This window comes from Linepithema humile, chromosome 2 (assembly GCF_040581485.1).
Source record: "Linepithema humile isolate Giens D197 chromosome 2, Lhum_UNIL_v1.0, whole genome shotgun sequence".
In the NCBI taxonomy this organism is placed as follows: Eukaryota; Metazoa; Arthropoda; class Insecta; order Hymenoptera; family Formicidae; genus Linepithema; species Linepithema humile.
The window spans coordinates 22,622,318-22,646,877 of NC_090129.1; the positions used below are offsets into that span (position 1 = coordinate 22,622,318).

The 24,560-nt window shown below is 36.8% G+C and overlaps 2 protein-coding genes, 1 long non-coding RNA gene and 1 other non-coding gene across 6 annotated transcripts in view; 3 read left to right on the forward strand and 1 right to left on the reverse strand.

The window, feature by feature from the left end:
• LOC105668872 (uncharacterized) overlaps positions 1 to 18,884 on the forward strand; it is a 66,334-nt gene extending 47,450 nt beyond the window's left edge. Inside the window, exon 3 of the long non-coding RNA XR_001100185.2 lies at positions 18,707 to 18,884. This is a non-coding gene — a long non-coding RNA (uncharacterized lncRNA). The remainder of the gene's footprint in view (positions 1 to 18,706) is intronic.
• Positions 1,175 to 1,336, forward strand: LOC136998297 (U1 spliceosomal RNA). The gene has a single exon (XR_010888891.1). It is a non-coding gene; the product is annotated as a U1 spliceosomal RNA (small nuclear RNA).
• On the forward strand, positions 4,170 to 6,804 carry Svip (small VCP interacting protein). Its single transcript, XM_012361512.2, has 3 exons — positions 4,170 to 4,839; positions 5,105 to 5,272; positions 5,372 to 6,804. Exons 1-3 carry the CDS (start codon positions 4,777 to 4,779, stop codon positions 5,384 to 5,386), a joined length of 246 nt encoding a protein of 81 aa, XP_012216935.1. The 5' UTR covers positions 4,170 to 4,776; the 3' UTR covers positions 5,387 to 6,804.
• LOC105668866 (uncharacterized) lies at positions 6,826 to 22,687 on the reverse strand. Of its 3 annotated transcripts, XM_067349492.1 has the most exons (21): positions 22,458 to 22,687; positions 21,503 to 21,546; positions 18,879 to 19,057; positions 14,808 to 15,058; positions 12,706 to 12,791; positions 12,358 to 12,556; positions 11,714 to 12,081; positions 11,015 to 11,240; positions 10,709 to 10,857; positions 10,534 to 10,569; positions 10,008 to 10,102; positions 9,739 to 9,912; positions 9,349 to 9,546; positions 8,969 to 9,238; positions 8,709 to 8,882; positions 8,405 to 8,603; positions 8,092 to 8,318; positions 7,808 to 8,027; positions 7,474 to 7,594; positions 7,202 to 7,413; positions 6,826 to 6,980 (listed from the first exon to the last, which is right to left on the reverse strand). In XM_067349492.1, exons 2-21 carry the CDS (start codon positions 21,540 to 21,542, stop codon positions 6,826 to 6,828), a joined length of 3,579 nt encoding a protein of 1,192 aa, XP_067205593.1. In that variant the 5' UTR covers positions 21,543 to 21,546; positions 22,458 to 22,687. The 3 variants fall into 3 exon arrangements, with proteins under 3 accessions (XP_067205593.1, XP_067205592.1, XP_012216927.1); XM_067349491.1 differs by lacking the exon at positions 22,458 to 22,687 and having other exon boundaries at positions 21,503 to 21,563; XM_012361504.2 differs by lacking the exons at positions 10,534 to 10,569; positions 22,458 to 22,687 and having other exon boundaries at positions 21,503 to 21,563.
• Between the last annotated feature and the right edge of the window lie 1,873 nt (positions 22,688 to 24,560).

Below are 24,560 nucleotides of genomic sequence, written 5' to 3' on the forward strand. Positions count from 1 at the left end.
GCGTAACAATTCGTACCGGATGTAACGGTAACATATATGGAGCATTAGATATCGCCTTAGACTAGTTTTTATTCTTACTCTCAGACATAACGTGGAGGAAGACCACATTATTCGCCGCAATGCACTAAATTACAACATTCTGTCTTAGAACCGTGTCCATCGGTTACAAGTGCTTTGGCAATTTTTTTTTTTTTTTTCGGCGATATACAAGAGAATTAATTTTCCACGCCTGTGCTTGTTAGCATCGTGATATATGTTAAATAAACATTGAAAAGTTTTTATGCATTTATACGAAACTGGAACGACTTTTCTCATCGTAAACCCGTGTGCCTAAGGTCGGATAATGGGAAGCAAGAAACAACAGGGAATGAGGAGATTATGCTCTTGGCAATGGCGCGCAATTATAGAACACGCGGCAAACTTTCGCAATATCTGTACCCAACTTACATTGCTTAATACAGACTGCATTCTAGGCGTGAGTAGCTTTTTAACCTTAGTCCGCTCGCGTATATATTTCTTTCCTCTTTTGCGTATATATATTAGCTATTATAGATACCGTCCAATCTTCATTACAAATGCATCTTGCTACGAAATCTGCTTTGTACGGATTTAACCAACGACTTGTTATTAATAATAAACAGTAATAAGATTCTTCATTGTGTGCTCCTTTGTACACGATGAGAGTAGGATCTCGAGAAATGAATATTCTAGCATTTTCATTCTGTTTTTAATATAAAATCATAATAGAGAGAGAGAGAAAGAGAGAGAGAGAGAGAGAGAGAGAGAGAGAGAGAGAGAGAAAGAGAGAGAGAACCAGTTAATAAATAAAAAATATATAATTTACTATATATAAAATGCAATTGTACGTATTAATTTTTCTGTAGATATAAATTAATTCATATGTATAATTTTTCATCAATTTTAAATTGCAAACTAGTGAACGCAGAACATCTCATAAGCTTTATGAATTTACAATTAAATAAAAATCCAATTTTTTTTCGAATATGAAAGATTAACCTTCTCTTTCGCATAACAACGTTGATCTGTAATAAAGACATGTGCACGCGCGCATAGTTCCCACACTCGCCGCTACGCTGCGCAAGCGTGAATAACCTTACTCGTATTTAACATTTCATCGGCGGCTTATAAGACTGGGCTTGAGAAGGCTGAAAGCATACTTACCTGGCGCAGAGGTTACCGTGATCATGAAGGCGGTTCCTCCAGGGCGAGGCTCTTCCATTGCACTACGGTTGAGCTGACCCTTGCGAATATCCCTAATGTGGATATCTCGGGCGTACAATTTTTGATAGTCGGGACTGCGTTCGCGCTATCCCGGAGAATAGAACTCAAACAGAAAAAACACTGCATAAAATTTGCACCTTCTAACTCTTAATAGAACAAGGAAAAAAAAACTTTTTTCTTCTCTCGAGAAAAGACATTAACGTAACTTGGAATTTAGCTTTGCAAGTTTTGACCTATTTTCGAGATACATATTTAATTGAACAATCAGTCGAGTTGTAACTTGATGATGAATTCTTTTGACTGTGTCTCCTGCTTTTTAGAAAAAACTTATAATATTCCATACTTTTCAAACTTGAAACCGTAGTGACTACGACGTGTAGTCTCTTTTCAGCTTTAACTCACAATATTTTATTAACACATACCGTGCCGCATGAGTCACTGATGACCCCCGCTGAACTTTCCGATCACGCTGTTTGAAATACAATATTTCATACTTCTTATTAATGATACTTTTTGTTTTATAAAGCATTTTTATAATTCTAATTTTATATATAACAAATAATAGATACGAAAAAATGATTTAAAAAAATAAGTAACAGTAATTAAGTAATCAATTAGCGCATTTTTCTTTCTATAATGTAATGCTACTTTCAATAAAATGCTAGGCACATTTAACGAAATTACTGATGAAAAAAAATGGAATAAATATTTCAAATGCTTTTTTTTTTTTATTTGGAGTGTATTGAATCTTTAGATGCAAACTCCATTTTGTAACATCCTGCAACCGAATGAATAATAGTGAACGTGAAAGAGTTTATCAATTTTTCACATTCATTGACAACAATAGTGTATATACGTGATCGGACTTTACTGGAATCACACGCTGAACGGATACGTCGATAACGGTCGAATATTATCGCACTCGCATACAGGGTATTCTTCCGAAATCGATTTCGACTCTGAATAGCGGAAATGCAGTTTATCGTGACAATATGTAAATGTATAACAAGGAGCTCCAAGAGTTTTCGGAGTTTTCAGACGTGGAGTTTTTGCGTTAGCGCTCAACAAGTAACGAAGGGCAAAAAGTTTTTTGCGAAACGAATAAAAGTCCCAGGTGAACGTCGACCGATCCGAATTGAATCCCCGATACTCGGAGCAGCCGAGAACGTTGATTAATCGCACGTGCAAACAACATGTAACGCTGCTCGATATCCGCAGTCCCTTTTCCCGGAGATGGAGCGCGCTCCTGGAAGACGACAATTAATTTCCCCAATTCTGTCGACCGTTCTACGATGTTCGCGCCAGCTGCGCCGACATTAATAAGAGAAGACATACGTATCGTTGTAGATAGTGGAAAGTCGATATACTTTGCGGCTTCCTTTTATTTGTGACCTCAAATGAGAACACTAAAAAGACAATGCGTTTCAACGCAGACGCATAATTATTTTTTTATCTCGTAGAGATCTAAGAAAAAATTTTTTAGATTAAACAATTATTTGAAAATGCTTATGTGCTCTTCTGTTCTCTAATCATGTAGTTATTTCAAGACTATTTTTCTTTAATAGTTTAATGATTTTTTAATAATCTAATTTTTTATTATTCTGTTATTGCATTATACAGAAATTTTATTAATTTATAGAAATTGAATATAATGATATATATATTCAGACAAACTATATCAAATAAATTTTTAATGTAAAATTTATATTCTATTTATCGTTTTAAAATTTTTATTATTGAATATGAAAAGAGAAAGAGTTATAAAATATGATATAATAATTATATATATATAGCATTTAGATTTGATTCATATTTATTATTATTATATTTTATAGCTTTTTATATTTAATAAAACTTAAAATAATAAATGGAATATAAATTTTATTGCTAGTGCACTAATTTTTTAATAGCATGGTTATTAAATTTTGTGAGATATTTTTAAACCAAATTTTGCAAGAGCCATAATTTTATTTAAAAAACGCAATTTTATGCTAGATTGAGTCAGTTTTATGGTTAGTGATAAAAAAATCCATTTAGGTCGTGGGTAAATTGACAGGTCGAGAGTGCGATTGCACTTCAAAAGTCACACGCAAAACTCGATTCATGTAAAGAGAATAGACCATGATAGCGCTAATATAACGAGAAAATCTAATTTGCTCGCTGTCGAAGTTATCGGTTGGCGAAACACAGTTTTTAGATATTAGCATTATTGTGCAAACGGAGAAAACTTTGAAATAGAGTTACCCGCATTTCACAATTATCGACGCAATAATCGGGTTTTTTTTGCTTCTACTTTGTGCTTTTGATGCTGATATTGTACGCTAACTTAATTTTTCAAAATAAATTAGAAATCTGTATATTACATAACATGCTGAAATAATTTCTTCAGCAAGACGCTATTGCTGATAAACTTGAAAATGTAGTATAAACGATAAGACTTATCGCATCTGAATTGCTTAAGATTATTATAGTCAGTAAATATTACAAAATTAGCCGCGCGCTGGAAAATTTTCGTATTTATTTAATAATTGTGGAAATAATTAAAGAAGACTGGTGATGACATTGAGAGGCTGTACATGAATTGTTTCAGATTTTTAACAAAACATATAATTATAATAAACATTATCAGTTAGAATTAAAACAATCACAATATATTATTTGATAAAAACGATAAAAGAAATTAATAGAAAACAAATTTTAATTTTTTACTTTAACTCTGTTGTATTATTTAATTTATTTTTTATATTAGGAAATATGCATATAACAAATATGATTTTTTATAAGAAATTTTGATAAATAATTTCTTCCTAGACACAAATTTCTTCTTAGATCAAGTCATGATTTGCATACCATGATTTGCATACAATGATTTGCATATTATTGTGCTATTTCGGTCAGAGGTTATTGATGACAGCTATTGTTTGAATTATTTGTGAATAATTGATTATAATCAATCCACTAAATTAATCTTACAAGAAAATTCTTTCATGCAGGTCTTTTGCGCGTGCGTGAGTACGTCATCGACTAATGTAACCTCGACAGGCTTGTGCTGTGCAGAATGTTTTTTGGAACCTATATTATTTGTTTCTAATATTACACTAATAATGTACAAAATACATTTAATTTTATATGAACTATTAATTAGTAAAATTGCACACAAACAGAATTTATTAATTTTGTGGAATAAATTTATTGCAGCCAACGATCGTCTGTAGACGATAAACTAAAAAATTCTAATGACCCTGTCTTTTATCGAATAGATATAGAAACTTTTATTTATAGTTTAACATTTTCTATTTGCTTTTTATAACGGGCTTAACAGTATTCTTCATTTTATAACAAATAGATACGTGACTGTGTGAGGTATAGCGTCTGCTAGCGCTGTGTCACTACGCAGACGTGAGATGTGGTCTCTGCTCTTGTCTCACAACATTACTCGATCTGTCATACACGTATTTCGTTGTTAATTTAATTTAGCAACAACGATATTCCAAGTGCCGAGCATTCGTTTTGTTTACACTTCGACGTTTCAAAATGGGCTGTTGCGGATCTTGCTTCAAAGAATCGTCATCGTATGAGGATCTCACTCCCGATCGGGTAAGTATTCTCGCAAAGGTTATAAACACGCACTTTAATATTAATCTTTTGCATCTGTATGATTAAATGTCTTTAAATTGCTATAACATGCTTGGTGAAACAATATTTTCTTACTTTTTTGTATTTTTTGAAAGACAAACTTCTATCACTTGTTGGTTGAGTTCTAGTTTTTAATTGTTTTTCTATTTTTTTAATAGCATAATAAATAAATAACCATGAAATACTATCTGATATTTTATGTAAACTACCCTGGTTATTCTTTTAGGAGACTATGCGTAGAAAACAGGCGGAAGCAGCTGAGAAAAGAATAGCTGAGCAACAACAACACGGTATAAAAAATATAGAGTCGGTTAAAAGACAGCAGCAGCGGGCATTGGAACTTGAAAGACGAGAGCAAGAAGCTGCTACTAGCAATAGAAATCCTTCGTTAAGGGTAAAAATATAAGCAATTGCAATTTTGCTATTACGTTAAATTATTTGTGTGATCAGACATTGAACTAAAACTTTACTAAGTTGAATATCTTTATTTCAGTGGCAAGTAAGCTAAATCAAGAACAGATGCATGTTACTAATTGAGAAGATTGAATCGCACGTTCATTTACAAGATATTGAAGGTTCTATAATATCTGATAGTTCCAACGACACTAATATGGCAAGTGCAATCTTTGTACCATTTAAACAGAATTAAGTTAAGTTGTGATTAAGCTTTGAGTATTTTAATTTAATTAGAATATTTCATCAGCTGAATCCAAACCATTAATGTTAAAGTTTGCTCTTAGCTGATGTATGTTTCATCGTATTTTATACATCTACTTACACGATAAATGTGCTCTAAAATGCTGCTCTAAAATATTGATACTGCTACAAGCGTTACAAGTTTTATGTCAACATATAAAGCTTGATTGCTTTTTGCTTCAATCTATTAAATAAATCTCTATTTTCTTATTCGTGATATTATATATATAAATATGTTTAAGTAAAATATTTACATATCTTTATATATGTGTATTTGCAGTTACACGCAATTATAAATATAAATTGTAAATGAATAGGACAGTAAAACAGAATGATTGAAGAATATCTTTAACAGGATATTCTTACATGCATAATTAACTCTTCTTTTAATGAATATGCATTATTATGATTGCAAAGATTTTAAATTACTTAATATCTATGCCTATACTGGAAAAAAATGTGTATCGAGAAACAAGACTAACGATTTGTCACTTGTAATAACATAACCACTTATATAAAAAAGTTTATATATATATAAAATATAAATTTGATATCTATAATATTCAATATTTGTGATATAAAAGAAGCAATTTCAATTAAACTCTTATAATATATATATTTATCTATAATATATATAATATATATTTAAGATAATACAAAATATACACTTATTATTATTAGTATTATATTATTATTACATTATTTGTTATAATATATATTTTGTTATTGAATAATAATGCGTGTAAATGTACAAATGTAATATATCAGAAATTATAAATATATGAGAAAACGAAATGGCATTTCAATCTATTTTTCAGCGATTTTAACATGTGTGATTTTTGTATTAAATTCTGTAAATATTAGAAAAATCTTAATATACATAAATATTAGGACTTAACATACATATATATAATTCATCTTTTACAACTTCGTTTAAAATTATATACTGAAGTATAATTATTCATTAACACAATCGTACAAAACGCTGAACGTCGTATGGAATGCTTATTGAAGTTTTGATACACATCGTGACACGAAATGGCGTTAAAAATTTTTCTATACAGCTTTTAAAATGATATATATAATTGCAGTTGTTTGTAAAAATAATTTTTTTATTCATTTCTTATACGAAAAATTTTGACAGTTTTCTAATCTTGATTATCCCGAGAAATAAATTTTAAAAAGTCCCACGATTTGTATCAATGCGTGTTAGTTAGACGTACAACAGCAGTATCTGGTTTTCTTTAAATCTCATATTTTTCCTATCCGATGAACCGACCAAGAGCGAAACAGTTTTTTCGCCGATTTACTTTTAAACTCCCTTCCGTGTGCGATTTGTACTTCCAGCGAAGCGCCGTTATTTAGCGCCAACCATGTGTGAACTTCATCACTAGCTGCGGAGACCCCTATACATATTTAAAAAGTAGATCTCATATAATATGTTAACAAACAACAAAAGCATTATGAATTACAGGATATATATAACACACTATAAAATTTTATTATAATAAAAATAAAATTCAGATCTTATTTTACTAGATTTAGATATAAATTATATGTTTACGATCATATTTTAATATATGCATACATTTTATGTTAAGAAAAAAAAATAATTAAAATATTATACCTAGTAGTTCGTGTAGGGTTACACGCCGACTGGCCAACAACTCCTTGCTGGCGCTCCTGATTTCAAATATCAGTAACGCTTGTCTCGGTACACCGTCACCGTCTATATGGAAATCTATACTGAACTGAGGATTAGGCATAGCCGGCAGGAGACGCGATTTGGCAATGGTTTTTCCACCATTAGGTGACATAACCTTTTCCGGACTGGTGCATCTAAAAATCTTTAATTTAATTACCTGTGAACTCATTATGATCAATATTTAAGATACTTACGTTTGAAGCTTTACTCGGCAGTACAATTGAGCGATGTGCGCTACATGAAGACCTTGCGCCTGAAGAACTTTCCCTTCCACTCCAGAGTACTTTTCTCTAGTGCCGTTGACGATTTTTAAATCTACAGCATCAAACATTAATTTTATTTTATTTATTTCAGATTTTAGCATTACATTTTAAAAAACTAATTTTTTTTTTCTAGAAAAAGAGAGACTTACTACTTGCATGAAGTAGAAACTAATATTTTTATTTTATGAAACGGAATAAGAACGGCAAAAATCCGTAATGAAAATATTCACATAATGATGCGATGTTAATTTTCGACGCTACTAACCATTCGGCCTCAATCTTAACCGTGGACTGGGCTGTCTTATCCTGCCTAACATGTCTGGTTGCGATACCGCGTGAGCCAAACCGGATTCCGACAAGAGTTCCGTCGCGTCAGCTTCCCCGCCGCCTCTGGGCTCCAGACTCAAGGTGATGCCCTTGCTGTCGTTCTTGTCTTCTATAGTTACTTCCGAACGAAATCTACGAAGTTTTAAACCCCTCTTCACCTACAATTACATAACGTGCCTTTTAAACTGATGTTTCGATCACGATAAGACTCGACGCGCTTACCTTCTGCTTCATCATGCGGAAGCTGTTGTACTGTGGTAACTTTTTGCCGAAGCTCTGTTCAGGACTCGGAGTCAAGCTGTGATGGGAGGACCGCCTCTCCGCGATTACTTTCGCCGTATCGGACTCATCGACGGAAGTATCCACAGCCGATTCCGCGATAACTTTCGGAATCCAGAAGGTCGATGAACCATTCATATCAGAATCCTTGCTGGTGATGCTAGCTTTATCTGTACCAAATGATAAAAAAATATGTCGATATAGCGTCGGATAAAAACATTAAATATGTAGCAGATACTTCATAACGCGATATTACCTGATTGATTCGATGTAGTCGGCTTTAAGAGAGTGACAGTGCGCGGTGGAGGCGGTGGCGGTATGACTGGATCCAGATGCAGGCGTATTTTAGATTTCTCCATGGAAGGCCTTCGCACGATGCTCGACAAGGAGTCAGGCTCGGTGTTTAGACGAGAAGAATTGTCGCTGATATTGCTGGTTGCATACGTACTTTGCGTCTAGAAAAATCGTGATTTTTAGAATAAAACAGCAGCATATTATTATTTTAATGTAATTTTACTAACAAAATATTATGCATGTTAAAGATATTGTGTGAATGTTACCTCGCATTCTTCCGACAAAACCTTAATTTTCAGCTCCACAGATCCCGTTTTGGTTCCCCTGAGCGGGAACCAATGGGACTGATCGCTGTTCGATAGCTTTCTGATATCGTCGAGAGTCAGTGATACTTTCCCGAGGTAGTCCTTCATGCCGAAAGTATCGTGATCCCATAATACCTGTAAAAATTCATAAAAACTAATTAATTTCTTTATTCTTTCAATCTAGCAATTAAATCTCGACAGAAAAATATGTATGAAATTACAATATCTAAAGCTTCTCCGGTCTTTGGCAAGCCCATGATGGAACTCTCGTCCCAGCAAGGATTCAGCGTCTTCTTCTTTATACTGCTCTTATACTTCGTTTCGTTATTCAATTTCAGTTCGCAGAAAGGATCACTAAAGCCATTTAGGTCCTTTGCGACGAGATCTTTCGCGCGCAACAACGTTACCTCCATCAAACCGCTTCCGGTGGACAATAGACTGGATATGTCAGAGGAAGCGGGATCGATGTCCTTGTGTGTTAATAGCAGTTTCTGAAAATATTTTTAAAACTTGCGTTACATTTGTAATTCTATTATAATTTGTACAAATTTTCTATATTTGTAGAAATCTTTTTCTTTCAGATAAATGTAGGATAACTAACAGCTTGTTGCATCCATGGTAAACTGTTCCGTTTGATTCTCGGCTCGTCGTCCAACGTAGTTGGAACTAAACTGCTTCTGCGACTGCTAACCACTTGTTGTATACTTTTAACAGGATAAAATAGAACGGAGACCGTCATGTTGGAGGCGACGTTCGAGCCACTGAGTGTAAGATCCTTTCTGACCATCCACGTCGTGTCCTTCGATAAAACATATTATTTTTTCATAATATTTCATAGAATGTGTGCGGCGTTATATAAAATTTTAAGAATGCAAAATGTATAAGAATGAGATAAGTCTATATAATTTTTGTGAAATCTATTTTAAATAAATTAAAAATTATAAACTTATCTTGTTCTTATATTAAATCGTTTTATAGAGGATTAAATTACTTGAGATAGAGATAGCATGGCTAGTCCAAGCATATCTGTGTCCACCGATTTTGCAATATTCCACGAATAAATAACGAAGCTCAGCGAAACTTGAGTATAATCCTGCACCAGAAATTGCGCTCTACAGTCCCAGACCGGGGACGTAGTCGAGCGGACGTAATGCGTCGTTTTGACCTGAAAACCCATAGAGAATACATCAATAGTTAATATACATAGGTATAATAATCAACATTCTAAAAATAATCGACGATATTGCAAGTCGTTTTTACCTTTTTCCGATTGTTGAACAGCATGCAATAGGGATTGCACTGTGTAGTATCGCCGTTGAGATTGTCAGCGGAGTGAATATAAACCACTAATACCCCTGAAAGTTACGATATGTTAAACCATGAATAAATTCTCGTTTGTCGTCATCACAAAAACAAATGTATCTAAAGACTCTACGAATTCTCACGAAAAAGCAAACGATGAAGTACAAGACTTGTGTTATAAAAAATTCGGTAAATTTACACAAATAAGATATAAAAATTACATGAATAATAACAGAAATATAATAAATAAATTTTGTAACTTTTATAAAAACATGTAGTTTTACAAAATTTCTTCAGTATATTTCCGTTATTAATCATATAACTTTTACTTCTTATTTGTGTAACTATCTGACCAAGCGTCTCGATATAATAAAACTATGAAGCGTAAATCTAATCAAACAACGCATTCATTGCAAAACAAAGACTAGAGAAACAGTCATGCTCACAACGCGCATTCATCACTCGATACTTCAATCAAGTTTACCTGCTCTGTGCGCTCTGTGACTAGAGTCTCGCGACACTGAAAATATTTTATACGATAATACCGATCGCACGAGAAAGATATACTTTACAGAGACACGTTCATTGTGACTTAATCTCATCTGGTTTTTCTCTTTCATATTTTTAGTTACGTATTTCTTCATGTCTTTTTATATTACCTGCAAGATGCAAATTATCGGCTGTGAATTCTGGCTGCGGTAAATCGGGATCCAAGTGTGGGAGAGCGGTGTATTCTAATCGCGCGTTGATATTCGGGATGTTAGCGCTACTGCGGGATGGCTTTTTCTGTTGTAACACAGTTTCAACGCTGTGAAACCGAGAGGAACAGATTAATAAGAATGTGAAGTCCGATACGAAACTTAATAATCGCACTAATGACATTAAATTGAAGAAATTAGCGGTTGAAGTGCACCGCTGGGCAATTAAGTGCTTAAAAGCGTAGCTTGTAGTTAAACGCCACTTACATTTGCGAGTTCTCCCAATCGTAAACTCCTAATGCCAACTCGAACTGCGCCAAAGTGATGGTACTAACGAGCCGTTTCGCTTTCAACTTAATAGTGATTCTCTCGTTGTCCAATGACCCGACCAAGAATGAAACGTCCTCGGACCACGCGGAGCTCAGATTCGAAGTGATTCGTCTCTGATCGCTTACCGTTACCACGAGCCATCTCACCTCATCGGCGACACTCGCTAACAATAGAGAAAGGCTTGTTAGCAACTTTCCAACAAATTCATAATAATTCACAACAATAACTTACGCGTCAATTATAACAATTGCGTGTTTAATAATAATGTAGCAAATAAGATGCACCATTTAACTGATTATACTAAACAAAATTTTAAATTCGTTAACTATTTCTTTCTAAGTTTTAATTCTAGCGTACAGTAAAATCGATCAAATATCTAACAAATTTTATAAAAGAGCATGTGACAAATTTTTATAACTTATATGTTACTAGAAGAACATAAATCATCTACTTTTTATATAAAATAATTTTTGAAACATTTGCGATTAATTTCGTGATTCTTTATAGCCAGAAAGGAAAAATTTAACACTTTAACGAGCTAAAAATATAACATGACTAATGCGCATATTGATTGGCCGAAAATGACCCTTTATTATCTATCATAAAGTAAACGATATCCATTTAACGAACGCTTACAAGGACAACCGTTCTGGCACAACACGACGGTGAGCACTCCTTGCGGCATGGAATTGGTCACGGAATCCAGTCCAGGACCCGGTCGCTCTCGCGCCCTCAAGTCCATCTCCAGGTGACCCGGATCGACCAGCCAGCTGGCCAGAGCATCCGTGACCACCGCGTGAATCCAGGTCTTGATCAGTGGCATCTCCATCATCTGCACCGCTCGCAGGATCCTCACGCTAAACCAGACGTCCGGCTTCTCCAGGAAACTTACGCTGAGCCCGGTCGCGTGCGGAAATGGCGCCGACGAGTTTAACGTTAGATTGACGATAATCGTGCCCGATAACGACAGCTTCTCCACCGCCAAGTCGATGTCCATCCCCATGCTATCGAGACATTTTCAAAAGATATTCACAAAATTGTCTCCACGTAAAAAATGCTTTCAGAAATTGAGAGAACTAATCAGAATTTTAATATAAAAATACAGAAATTTCTGAGATGGGCAGAAAATTTTAGATGGAATTATCTACATTTAATTTGGATCAAATAAATTACAGTTGCAAAGGTAAAATAATATTTGCGTGAGGTGACGATGATATCCGCAAATCTCGAAATGTCTTCGAACGATTTTTGTTAACATAGTAAACGGCTTTCTTTCTCACCCTTTGCCAAACAACCGAGTGGTGATGAGCATGCGGAATTGCTCGCAGTCCAGCCGCACATCCGCTTCGACGGACAGTACAGTCCGGCCGGAATGGTGTGCATGGGGAAGGTCATCGTCGCTGCAGCAATCGAGTGTTCTCACGCGGGTGATGCATGGTGTCTGTTCGCCGAGAGTGAGTTCGCGTAATTCTAATGGACCTGAAAAAAAAAACAAGGACCTTTCATGAGGAAGCCGCTAAACGAAGTAATGCGGAATCCTTCGAGCGATCGACGATTTATTTTTTCAGCGGACGTCAGAAATCCACCATTTCTCTCGTCGCTCGGATATTACCAAAGAATGTCCTTACCCAGTATACCAGGTTTGGCTTCATTAAGGAGAGGCTCCAGTCGTTCCTTCGCCAAGGAAAATATACTGGCGGCGCTGAACCTCCACCTAAAAAAATAACGTTTAATATACACAAGAGTCATCAACAATCTGCATTCTTTTGCACATTTTATCAATTTAATTAAGTTTTCGTTTCAGTTTATTTGCAAAAAGCTTTTTTAATCTCAGCTAAATTACATAGATTTTAACGGTCGCGTTAAATCTCTGCGAATAGATATCTCGCGGAGCGATGCGATGAGACATGATTCATTAAACATTCAGTTTAATTAAGCGAATGGTTAGATTTAATACGATAAAACGCTGTTTGAGATAAAACGCGTGAAAGATGCGTACTGACATTTTGTTGTCACGAGTGAGCTATTTTCAGAGTTTATCGCAAATGACATCTCAGTTTCGCCATCGATAACAAGTCGATTTGAGTAATACTCGGTGACCCCCACGTGGTTTCGTGAATAGATTAAAAGGTAAAACCACAGATAGACGAATTAATACGTGTCTATCATTTTTTAGGACATATTGATAACATCTTGTTGTCCCCAATTGTCCCCGTTTTTTATCGTGAATTTCATCGTTAAAAAGTTTGCTTGTACAATACGTTAAATACAATTATCATTCGCATTCGCATCGTCAAATTTAATTCTCCAAATTTTCTATCAATTTAGTTATTATTGATAGACTACATTTTGAATCTTATTGTTAGAATTTTGCAGAAAATTATTTTTTATACTTTTATATTATATCGTCCACAGGTGAAGACGCTAAATAGAATTTTATTGTTATCAGTCACGTCTGTGTTGCGCCGCACGTATACGGAAATAGAATCTATCTGCAAGTTATTATCCAGACTTTCTGGATTTTACGGAATTCTATGGAGTGTGCGCTCTATTCTATAGAAACTCTTCCGAAGTCATTGTACGTCTCTGCGTTCGCACATGATCAAATAAACGCCGATGCGATCGCGCCGTCTGTTTCCTTTATGCGCACGTAGCGTATATAGCGTGTCGCTGAATTCACCGTTTTTTCCCACATGTAAATGTTCTCGCCAGTCGGCGAGAAGCCGCAGCCGGCTGTTCAGGAATGCTCGAACAGGTCTATCAACTATCCAAATAAGTAACACTTTTTTTACGCTTACTCCTGTCGCACTAGCAATTTTTAGCCAATGACAAGACGTTAAAAGGATCACGTGTGACGTGCGTCACTTGTATTATCGTATGCTGTGCCAAAAATTGATTTTAAAACTCTTAGAGAGATTCCCCGCTATCATTATTTCCCCAACAAATAGAGAAAGAAATCTTTAATACGTTATGGTTATAAGTAAGGGACTTATCTTTATGATTATTAATTCTTCTCTATATCTGCAAATGCCGCATTAAAATTCAACGAGCTCATACGCGGCGACTTTTGCAAGCCGATGGCGTTTTACAGCTTATTTAATCGCGCCAATTTCAACATCGACGGTTCGTTCCGTACGACATATGTCAGCAGCTACGACGGGCAAGGATTTTATCGGCGGCACGAACGGCAGAAACGTGAAAGGCTACATCTATACACCACGTGTGGCAGGAATGTGGTGTGTTTACAAATGCGTATATAGTACTCGTTCTCGAACGAGGAGTTCATTCACCCATCCGTTGCGAGGACAATCACGGTGTATACTCATCGACATTATAATAGCATTATTACAAGCGAATTGCGGCCACACGAAAGAGCGGCTCGTGAATCCACGGGAAATATAACAATTACGGTCTCATCGCTATACTAAAACTCTCCAGGAATATTTCTCTTTTTATCATTTCTCTCGATTCGATCGACGATAACGTGATACGAGCAATTCTATCTAAATAACCTTCTTTTTAATTTTGTATTAAGAAATATAGAGACGTTAATCAAATTTATTTATTACAATTGATTTCTTCCACTTTTGCAGGCGACTTGTTGTTAAAATGTCAAGAAATTTTTCAACTTCTTATTTGTTTTAATTTAATCACAGAGTGACGTATATTAGCGCATTAGCATATATTTCTTTCTCAAGATCAAATTCTTCGATAATAGTTAAAAACTTACCACTTATTAAGGAGTAAACTGAGCCACTCGGCGGTCTCATCTTTGTACAGGGCTCGTCTTCTGCGTAACCTGGCCAATTCGTGTTGCAATTCCGTTTGAAGGAGCCGGGACACTCTCGCCTTAATGACCGTCGCTGCCAGTGCCAAGACCAGAACCAGCCACGCCAACGACAGTCCCGCCGCTCCTATTATCCAGGTGATCGCGAGTGCCGCTCCGAGATACAGAGCGGTGCGGATTGCCTCTGCATCTCTCTGCAAGGAGATATTTCATTCGGTATATTCATACGCATGCATTTGCATGTATCAAATAAATATGAAGGCGCACACCGACCGTATCCGTTTCATCTTCCTGCCGCGCGCATCGTTTAATCCGCCGATAATCGAGCCGCATAATGCACTCAGAGTGTTGTATTAACATCGATGTTAATGACAAGACTAGATCAATGCTAATTATCCATCATCCATTGTGAGGTAATTAATTCCCGACATATTGTGCGTGAGATAAAAGCGCTGATTGATATAATATTTAATTAGGATACGCTAAAATCGATCCCTCCTTTTACCCACTAGTATTACTATTAATATTTAATTATTCAAAGTTGTTTTAATTGTGCTCGATGCTTAATTAAAATTACATTATTTTTTTAAACTATTTTAACTCTGATATTCTCTTCGTATAGATGCATATTTAACAATACGTTCTTAATTACTTGAATCAAATCAAATTTAAATATACAAAAATAGCAGAGCAAGTGCAAAAAAATGTTAAGATATTTAAGAAATCGTTATAAAGTTTATTGTTATATTTTACAAAAAAAATATGGATAACGTAGGACCAAATAGAATTTTTTTTTTTAGTTTATTCAATTTATATTACTTTCTATATTTATTTATGTTTTGTTAATTAATCCGTGGGAACAATTTATATGCAAAATTTTGAAATATAATCCTTTTACGTTCCATTTTCTCGATATTCATTTCACGTGAAGCAAGCAGACGGCGTACTGGATCCATTATACGCAATCTTGCCGTATTCAATACAACGTAAAGGGACATTAGCGATACAAAACAACTCCGCAATGACAGTCCGCCCATTTATCGCAGCGTATCATTAACAGCAATTACCTCGAGACGTTAAGACCGTGCGTACGTACGTAGGTATCACAATTTCAGAATATTCTCGGAAAATATTTTCGTCCCAGGACCCGTGAAGTGAAAGCGACGTCACGCGACACGTTCAAGACGTCGTATCTTTGTCTGGCTAGGATGTAGGACATGACTCCTGCGTGCTTACACGCGACGTCGCGTGCAACGCCGAAGAAGTTTCTCTGACGTCATCGAAGAGCGTCATTAACCTCGCGGTTGAATAATAAACCGTATGCGTAAAAAAAAAAACGAGTGGTTTTACGAGTTTATATTTTATAGATTTTGTCTAAAGATAAAGAAAGCATAAGTCGAATAAAAACGACTTCTTATAAATGCGAAGATATTTCAAAAGTGGATATTTCAGTTAAGAAGGATTTTATCAAGTTGTTCTTTAAATATGCTTCGATAATTTTTGAATATGAGACATGTCGAATTTTTCCTACATTATATTAAAATTCTTGAATTGAATTTTAAAGGGACACAATTTTTCTCACGGATTTTATTTTACATTTCTCGAAGTAACGCGTGCATCGCTCTTAAAATTAAATGGAGCGACATTAATGCGATGAAGTCTCAACGCTGCCTCTCGATCTCATCTCGAGGACGAAAAGTACATGTTCTCGTTCGCCCTTGCGCAATAGTAATTCAACCTGTTCCGTCAAGAACGTAACGTTTCATTAATTGGAAAGTTGTCCAAGTTAAGAGAGGCGTACCAACGTGTCATAAAATACGGTGGTCCTCGAACGAGTCTCGACGAAGCCGTTCGTCGAAAGTTGTATTTTCTCATTTGTGAAATTACAGCGAGACAAACATCGTTATAGATGAGATTATTTATTAGTCCGTCGTAAATTATGCAGACTTCGTACGCAGAAGCGCCGGTCTTAGTTTTAGAGAGGATTCCATAGCGAGAGTAATTCGGTGAAAAGGAATATAAAATGCAATACGTATGTATCGATTTCTTTTAAATAGAATGCTTTTAAATATCTTATCTAGTAAAAACATACTTTCTATAAATTATTTTATCATTAATTAAATTATAATGAGATAAACGCCGCGATATAGTAAGATCGTATATTCGTATAAGATTGTAATCAAACTTGTCTGAATCTCTATGAAGGAAAAAAAGAGCTTCTTCAAATGCGACCGGCTTCTTACGAATACAGCACGTGTTCGAAATTTATCTCGAAGAATTCCGCTTTTTAAGGGGAGCGCTAATTACTCTCGGTAGCGTAGCTAGAAAAGAGTACGTGATAAAGATCGCTCGAGAAATCCCACGAGTTCCGTGCCGGAAAGTATTACTTCAGTGACTTCCCACGCAGATGATAATTTCAGTTCTGTATCCATAAATTTAAATCTTGAATAATAAGATAATGCTCTTATATACGAGGTGTTTCAGAAGTTTTGATTTTAATTACGCATTGTCGAATTTAGGATCGATACCAAAACACAAAAGTGTTCTCTAAGCTGCGAAATTTTAGATTGCAATAACATTTCATTATTCATTTAATTTTCAATCAATTTTTCTTTCAAAACTAATGTAATTTTTTGAGAGAAAGCTGCATTTTGAATTTATCAAAATATACGTCACTAAAATTAAAATCAATTCCGGTTTATATATTCTGGATGATATTCATCGTGTGACAAGAAGTTATGTGAACAGCTTTAAACATAGTCTAACTATAGCTTCTTCCTCTCAAAATTCAATTTCTTCGACACGAAATATCAAAGAGCAGCAAAGCAGAACTACAAAGTTCACGAATGACTGTAACGCTGAGATACATTTCATATTATTGCAGTTACAATTCCTATTATTTGTTTAATTAATTGAACTATTCTTTTATCAAAAATACGCAATTTTTTGTCTCTTTTCATTGTCTAATTATATTTGTTCAATTACTCAATATTTTCTTGCAATATTTTTATCATTATAAGGTGAAACTTTATTAACAGATGTTGCAATAAAAATAAAACTACAAGTAAAAGAATTAAAATCAAGAAACAGTTTAATTCTCGAGTAAAATGCAACAAGCTGAATAAATGCTTTTACATTTTGTATCACAGCGTCGTTCACGTAGCCGTTCACGTAGCCGTTCATGTAGTCGTTCACGTAGCCATTCGAAGCTTAAATGGGTCGACTTCAAGGCTTAAAACCACAGGAGCGAACGTAAAAAATCGTTGAGTTCTATGACAATACCCATAACGCGGCCAACGACGTCAGCGAACGTTCAGCGATGCGTACGACGTATGCATCGCGAACACGTCGCCGGGACGTTCTTCTCTTCTTCACGGGGCATTGTGCCCGGTCGCTTTTACGGAATTGACGATTCAACTCGCGTGGGTTCCTTTGAAAAAAATGCCCGCCGCGCACGGAGACACCGGCCATTGAAATTACATACGTACCTGCGCTCGAGGGGCATTCCACGCGAGAAATAGTATCTGAGCCTTGTTCCATACGTATTCAAGCCGTAGGCTCGCACGATTCTACGACACGATTGTAACGTTTGTAGTGCGAGAAACACGCGCTCTAATTTTTTTTTTCGCGACGCGCGCGAGCTGCACGGATTTCAACATTTTAAATGATCTCTGCGCTTTGCGCAACGATCGAAAGTTTATCGATCTAATTCAGTCTTTTCGCAATTTTCAGTTCGACAATTCTGTTTAATTGTGCCTCGACGGCACATAATATACACATAGTAAAGTTTCTTCAAGTGCCATTTACATATGCAACGAGTTGATAATAAGTCTCGATTTCAGGTATGCGTGTGCGAGAAGGAGCGAGGAACATTCATCGTGGCCTATTTCCTGGTCGGCGACTCGGCACGAGAGAACGGCGCACGCGGCGCCGGCTGTTGCGCTATCAAGAATTTATTATTCGACTCGACCGAGCACAAAAAGCCGTGTTGCATCAAATGATAAGCGGCCATACCTGTGATTTTTGTGCGATGGCGAGGGCGAACTCTTCGTCGGGCGCGGGATCGTCGGGTGTCATGTTGGCGCCCCCCGCCGCACCGCCGCCAACGGTATTGTTAAGGGGTCTGAACGGACCCCCCGTTGAAGACGGCCAATTACCAACAGGATTCCCGCCTCCGATGGATTCGCGCTTTCCTAAGGCAGAGGAAGATACACGTTAGAGATGCGCACAAGGTAAGGTCAACCGTAGAAAACAGAATTTAAGCTCGTTGCGGGATGCAGTTGAGGTTGCACGTAAAGTGCGAATTAAACGGCCGCGTTCGGCGCGAAGTACGTGGAGAAAACGTGGATCTTAATCTCCAGCGATGTCTGAATTCCTACTAATGATCACTAATTATGTAAAGGATGTTGCTTAATTAAATGGGGAATTTCGAGCACAGGTAAAGTATATTTATCTCATTTGTGAATTTTACTTTAAAACATAATCTATCATTAGTAAGGCTTATCTTAAATTATAGACTGAGTTTACTTGTGCCTAAAACCCCTCATTAAATGTACAACTTATAATTAGACAATTGTACGTATTCAATGCAGAACGAACGTTTGGTTGCAGAGTGTGCTAAATAAACGTTCATAAAAATAATTTATCAAAATTACGAAATTTAAAGGACTATTTTTGATCATATTTAAAGCTTTGTGTTTTTTTTATATTTTGCTATTAACCACAGCGAAGTACAGTTCTATGTTTTTTTTTTGTTACGTCTTTTTTTAGATTACGGTATCTATTTTTTTTTTAGATAATAATAGAGTTAATTGAAGTTTTAATTAATATAGCATTCAAGTATAGCGTGTGTGACCTATGATCTATAATAAACGTGTAACTCTCCGGGTTGCAGTGCATATCAATCAGCGTGCCGGTAAAGGAGCGAGGACAAGTGTCACGTGTAAGAATTATTGTAGCGGAGAAATGCATGCACTCTAATGCATTCACGCGGCGTTTCCCGCGGAAATCTTCCAGCCATTTATTAAAGCTAACTGTCTAACTTAATGGACGTTTTTCCTCGGTCTTATGAATTTTATTCCTATTGGTTTATTCTACAGAGATACTTCACACGTAACGTTACAAATGTATCTTCGCAACGTTAACTACCTCGCCGTACTCTTTATTTAATCATTTCTCAAAGAAAGCTTTAGATTTCTCTTGGCTTTTCTTGGAAGAATTTCTCGTGGCTTTTGATATTTCAAAACAATTGATCATATTTCAGTTATTGTGAAATTGATTGTGATTATTTGTGAAATGTCAAGTTTCTTTTATGGTTATAATACGCATTGGCTGATTCTATGGCGAATCAAGCTTGAAGATACGAAGGATAATTCAGGATGTGACCTTGACATTATGGAGGCGCATGGAATTAACGTTGCAACCTTTCACATCGTCGACGTCGCCGTACAGTTGTGCCAAGAGTAATTACTTCCGCAGATTGAATTTGGCGAATCACGCTTCGTATTTCGAATGCGATATAGCACGCGGAGTATTCGTTAGCGTGTCAGTAAGAGCGTATGATAAGAGAACACGTGGAGTAAAAACTCTACTGACGAAAAAAAGAAACAGGAAAATCGATAATCTAACGCGCGAGTCCCCGCGATTGCCGATAAAATTTGCATTTAGAAACTCGTGCAGAAATTCATCACATACGTTTTTCTTCGGACATTAATCGCGACGTGATGCTCGCGGGAAATCGAAATCAAGTGTTAACTATGCGCGATCTCGAAGGGTTACACGAAAAGCAGCCTCGATGCTCTCGATGATCGCCGTACCGTATAAAACTGGTCACGGAGCATCAACATCGCGTGAGCGTAGCGTTGCTTCACGCTAAAAGCTATATAGACATTTCCGAGGTTATCGATCAAATAAGTTATTAGATCATGCGCTTATATTGCCTCTATATTTTATCGGTGCGTTCCACATTGCTCGCGGAAAAACGCAACAAATTTGAAATCTCGCGACCGTGGATATCGATATTATCATGCCACATGGAAGCTAATATTAGATGACATTTACATCATGTCGTCCGTGAAAGAAGTGACATCGAAAGTTATATCAAGAAAATTAATTTCTTATATTAAGAAGTTCCGGTGTTATTTTTATCAAGTATTATGTGACGTGATTAAATTAATTATAGCACACAAGATATTCCAAAATTGTCGAAGAAGGTATCGTTATAAGTTACTAGTGATAAAAGTAGAGAGTCATGTATATGTAGAACACGATCCCTTCCTGTTTACTATGGGATGAGAGAGCGTGGTTAATAATAAAGCGTGGTTATGTGAATCCGTGCATGTGTGGATCTGTCCTTCTACGCATTTAAAATTATATTCATGCATCAGAGATAAAATTTGAAGTCAATTCTTTCGGTGAAATTTCCCAGGAAAGTCATTTTGCATTCAGCGTGACGTCGATCTCAATTATTCTAGTTTGTGTTTATTGCTTTTTATTTATCTCATAATGCAATTTAATCTCATAAATTTTTCAAATATCTTTCACTTTCCTTGTTCAATGCTGAACTAATTATTAATTAATAAACTAGTAATTGATGCCACGTGCAGCCAGCGAGCGCGCTCATCTGCGATGTTGCGTACCTTTTTTCAAGGAAGCTCCTCGCTTCGTGTGGCGGCCCATGAAGCTGGAAAGTAACTGCATACTTTTTTCAACACTTTCCTCCTTAAACCGGTCGTGGCGATACCGATAAAGCTATCGATCGCGGGTCCCGGAAATATGCACCGCAAAATAATCGCTATCGCTACTATGGGATTCCCTTTTTAGTCGCATTACTATGTCTAAAATATCGCAAACTGTTATAGATATCTGCATTTAATGACTTTCTCGTTGCATGCTGACGAGCAATTCGTTCCATTCCAGTTTATATGCAAATGCCAGAGAGAAAAAACCTTTGCGTTTTGCTATTAATCGCTGCATTAAATTGGCATCTTCTTTGAGTGCAACTCGAGAAATCTGCACGCATCGTTTTACACTCTCGGCAAGAGTGAGCACGCTTTATGAGGAATGACTGCAATATCTTGCCCTATAAACCGACTTTTTTTATTAACTAATGAAATATACGAAGATATTTTCACGAGGCATAAAATGTTAGAAGATTAATAAAATTAATTTTTTTTTCTTTAAATGCAATGTTACATCATTGAAATATCAAGAACAAGTGAAATGTTCGCAAATATTTCTCGGGACAGAAATTTATATTGAACTGTGTATAAACTACAGAAATATTTCGCAAACACGAAATCTGGAAGCACTTAACGCGGTATTGCCAAAACCAGCGGTGGAACGGTTCATACATTGTTTATATTGCACACATGCCGGACTACGTAACTTTCGCTTCTACGAATGGAAATATCGAACACGCTCGATGCACCGGCTTCATAATTCATCGTTGATTCGTTCGTGAATTAATAATATCCAACCGATGAAGCCTAAAGCGACATTAGCCGACCCGTTGTGGACCATAATTGCAAATAAATTGCATCTTTCTCTGCACGTCGATAATTATAAACAGATTAAGCGAGCGCGGTACTCAACTCTTATCTTATTGATCGTGCACCGTAATTAATATCCCGCTGTTAGATTGAGTAGTTTTTGTTGCGCCGTTTAACATCCTCGGGACAATTTGTCGATTCCTTCAAGTCCCGCATATGTACATACATTTCGCGACGATTCGCGACGACCGCGAGTGCTCGGCGTGCGCGGAAGCACTGAGGAAACTTCGGTCTTTCCTCCTGGAAATTGCCGTCGAACCGCGCCAGTTTCCCTCTCGAAGGGATTGCGAAAGTCTCGCGCCTGCGCCACCCTTCTGATCGTCGCCAGAAAGCACCCCTGAAATCACGCCCCCTCCGCGCAATTTACTTGGCGAATGTCGTGAAAGCTGCAGATAAAAGCTTCTACGTTTATCGCGTGCTTGCTAAAGTAATCGTTTCATTGCGATTGCATCTCTTTTGTATCGAGCGCGAATCGATTAATGCTCAAATTGAATGTTATGTTATACGATTTAACATTATATGTATATACAGACATATTACTCCATATAATATATTGCTTACAGTGATAAATTAATTATTAATGTAACTATATATAAAATATAAAAATGTCTAGATTAAACAGAGTTCAAGTTTATGTGGTGTGTCGCACCTTTATTGCAACGATAATAATAAAAGTGACGACAAGAGACTTTGAAACTTTATTTTATATTCACACACATACGTACAAAGTAAACGAAATGATATCTTTGTGTGGAACGATAAAAAATTAAAAGAGCAATTGCTCGATTGATCTGAAGCTCGATCGATAGAATACGCTCCTCGATTAATTGGAGAACGATGCCACTAGCGCATCGCGCCCGATTGCAGTGGTGCATATCTCTCTCATGTGGCTAATAGCAACGGCAAGTAATTTGAGTAATGAGCCAACGATTACAGCGGCATTAAAGATCGCGCAGTTAACATCCGCGTGTAACCGTTACTGTACCGTTAACTTAACATATAAAACCGTCGCTTCGCAGCTGTAAGCGTGCCGCGCACTCTTGATCCACTGGCCGTTAATAAATATCTTTTCGAAGACGCGGTGAAAAAGAATGGCCGATCGGCTTTACGAGCGGCAGATGATCCTCCGTAACGTCTAAATAAATTAATCCGTCGCTGATCGTCGCGTAAATCTTTCTCGGGGAAAGAATAATCGATTATTTTTACGACCGCTGGATTATTTTTAACAGCATCTAAGTGAATTACTATCTTGATTAATGGTCTCTGAACTATAAAGACGCGCGATCGGCGACCGCTGGTGAGTGCAGTGACTCCGAATGCATTGACCAGGAGTGCATCGAGTGAAATCATATGCATCGAAAGGATGCGCGACCACGCGAACTCAACGCAACATGGCCTTCTGTCGCCAAGGAATTATTATTCTGTTAAATCGATACGACTCGGCGCTCACGGTTGATGATTATTTACGACGATTCGCGCGCATCGCTGCACGATAATTCCGTCGCTGTGCAGCGCGATGCGGCGGCGGAGCAAGGATGCACCGTTGCTTAACGGCACCGTGAGTGCCGCCGCGGCTCGAAAATTTCAATCCCCGAGTTCATTTCGTCAACGCGACGCGGATTTTCGGTCGATTGATCTCCCTTTGCGAATATCTCGCAACGCGCGGTAGAAGCGAGAGCTGATGCGAGAGACGAGCCGACGTTGACAAGAACGAAGTCACTGGATGGAACATTGTTGAATTTCGTTTTAATTTCACAGAGAGAAATGCCAGAAATGAGTTCGTTTACATTCAGTTTGCGTCTTCATTTCGAAGGCATTTCTTGCAAAAAGAATTTATCATGCTCTCTTGGCCGGGTTTTACTTCGGCGAGGCAAATGGCAATGAACGTGAAACAGAACGGAGGACGGTAGCTCCTCGTCGTCGTCGTCGTCGTCATCGTCATCGTCTCGCTTCCTTTTCCCTCAGTTTTATTTGCTCCTCGAGACAACATCTGTCTTACGCGCCATGCCTCAGCGTGCGCCGCCACGTTACATTGCCACAAGCCCGTACATAACGCTGCCCGACGAGTCGGACTTTATGGTGCAAGGTGCATCGCCGGAGAAAGAGAAAGAAAGAGGGAGAAAGAAGAAACGTGAAAGAAAGAGAA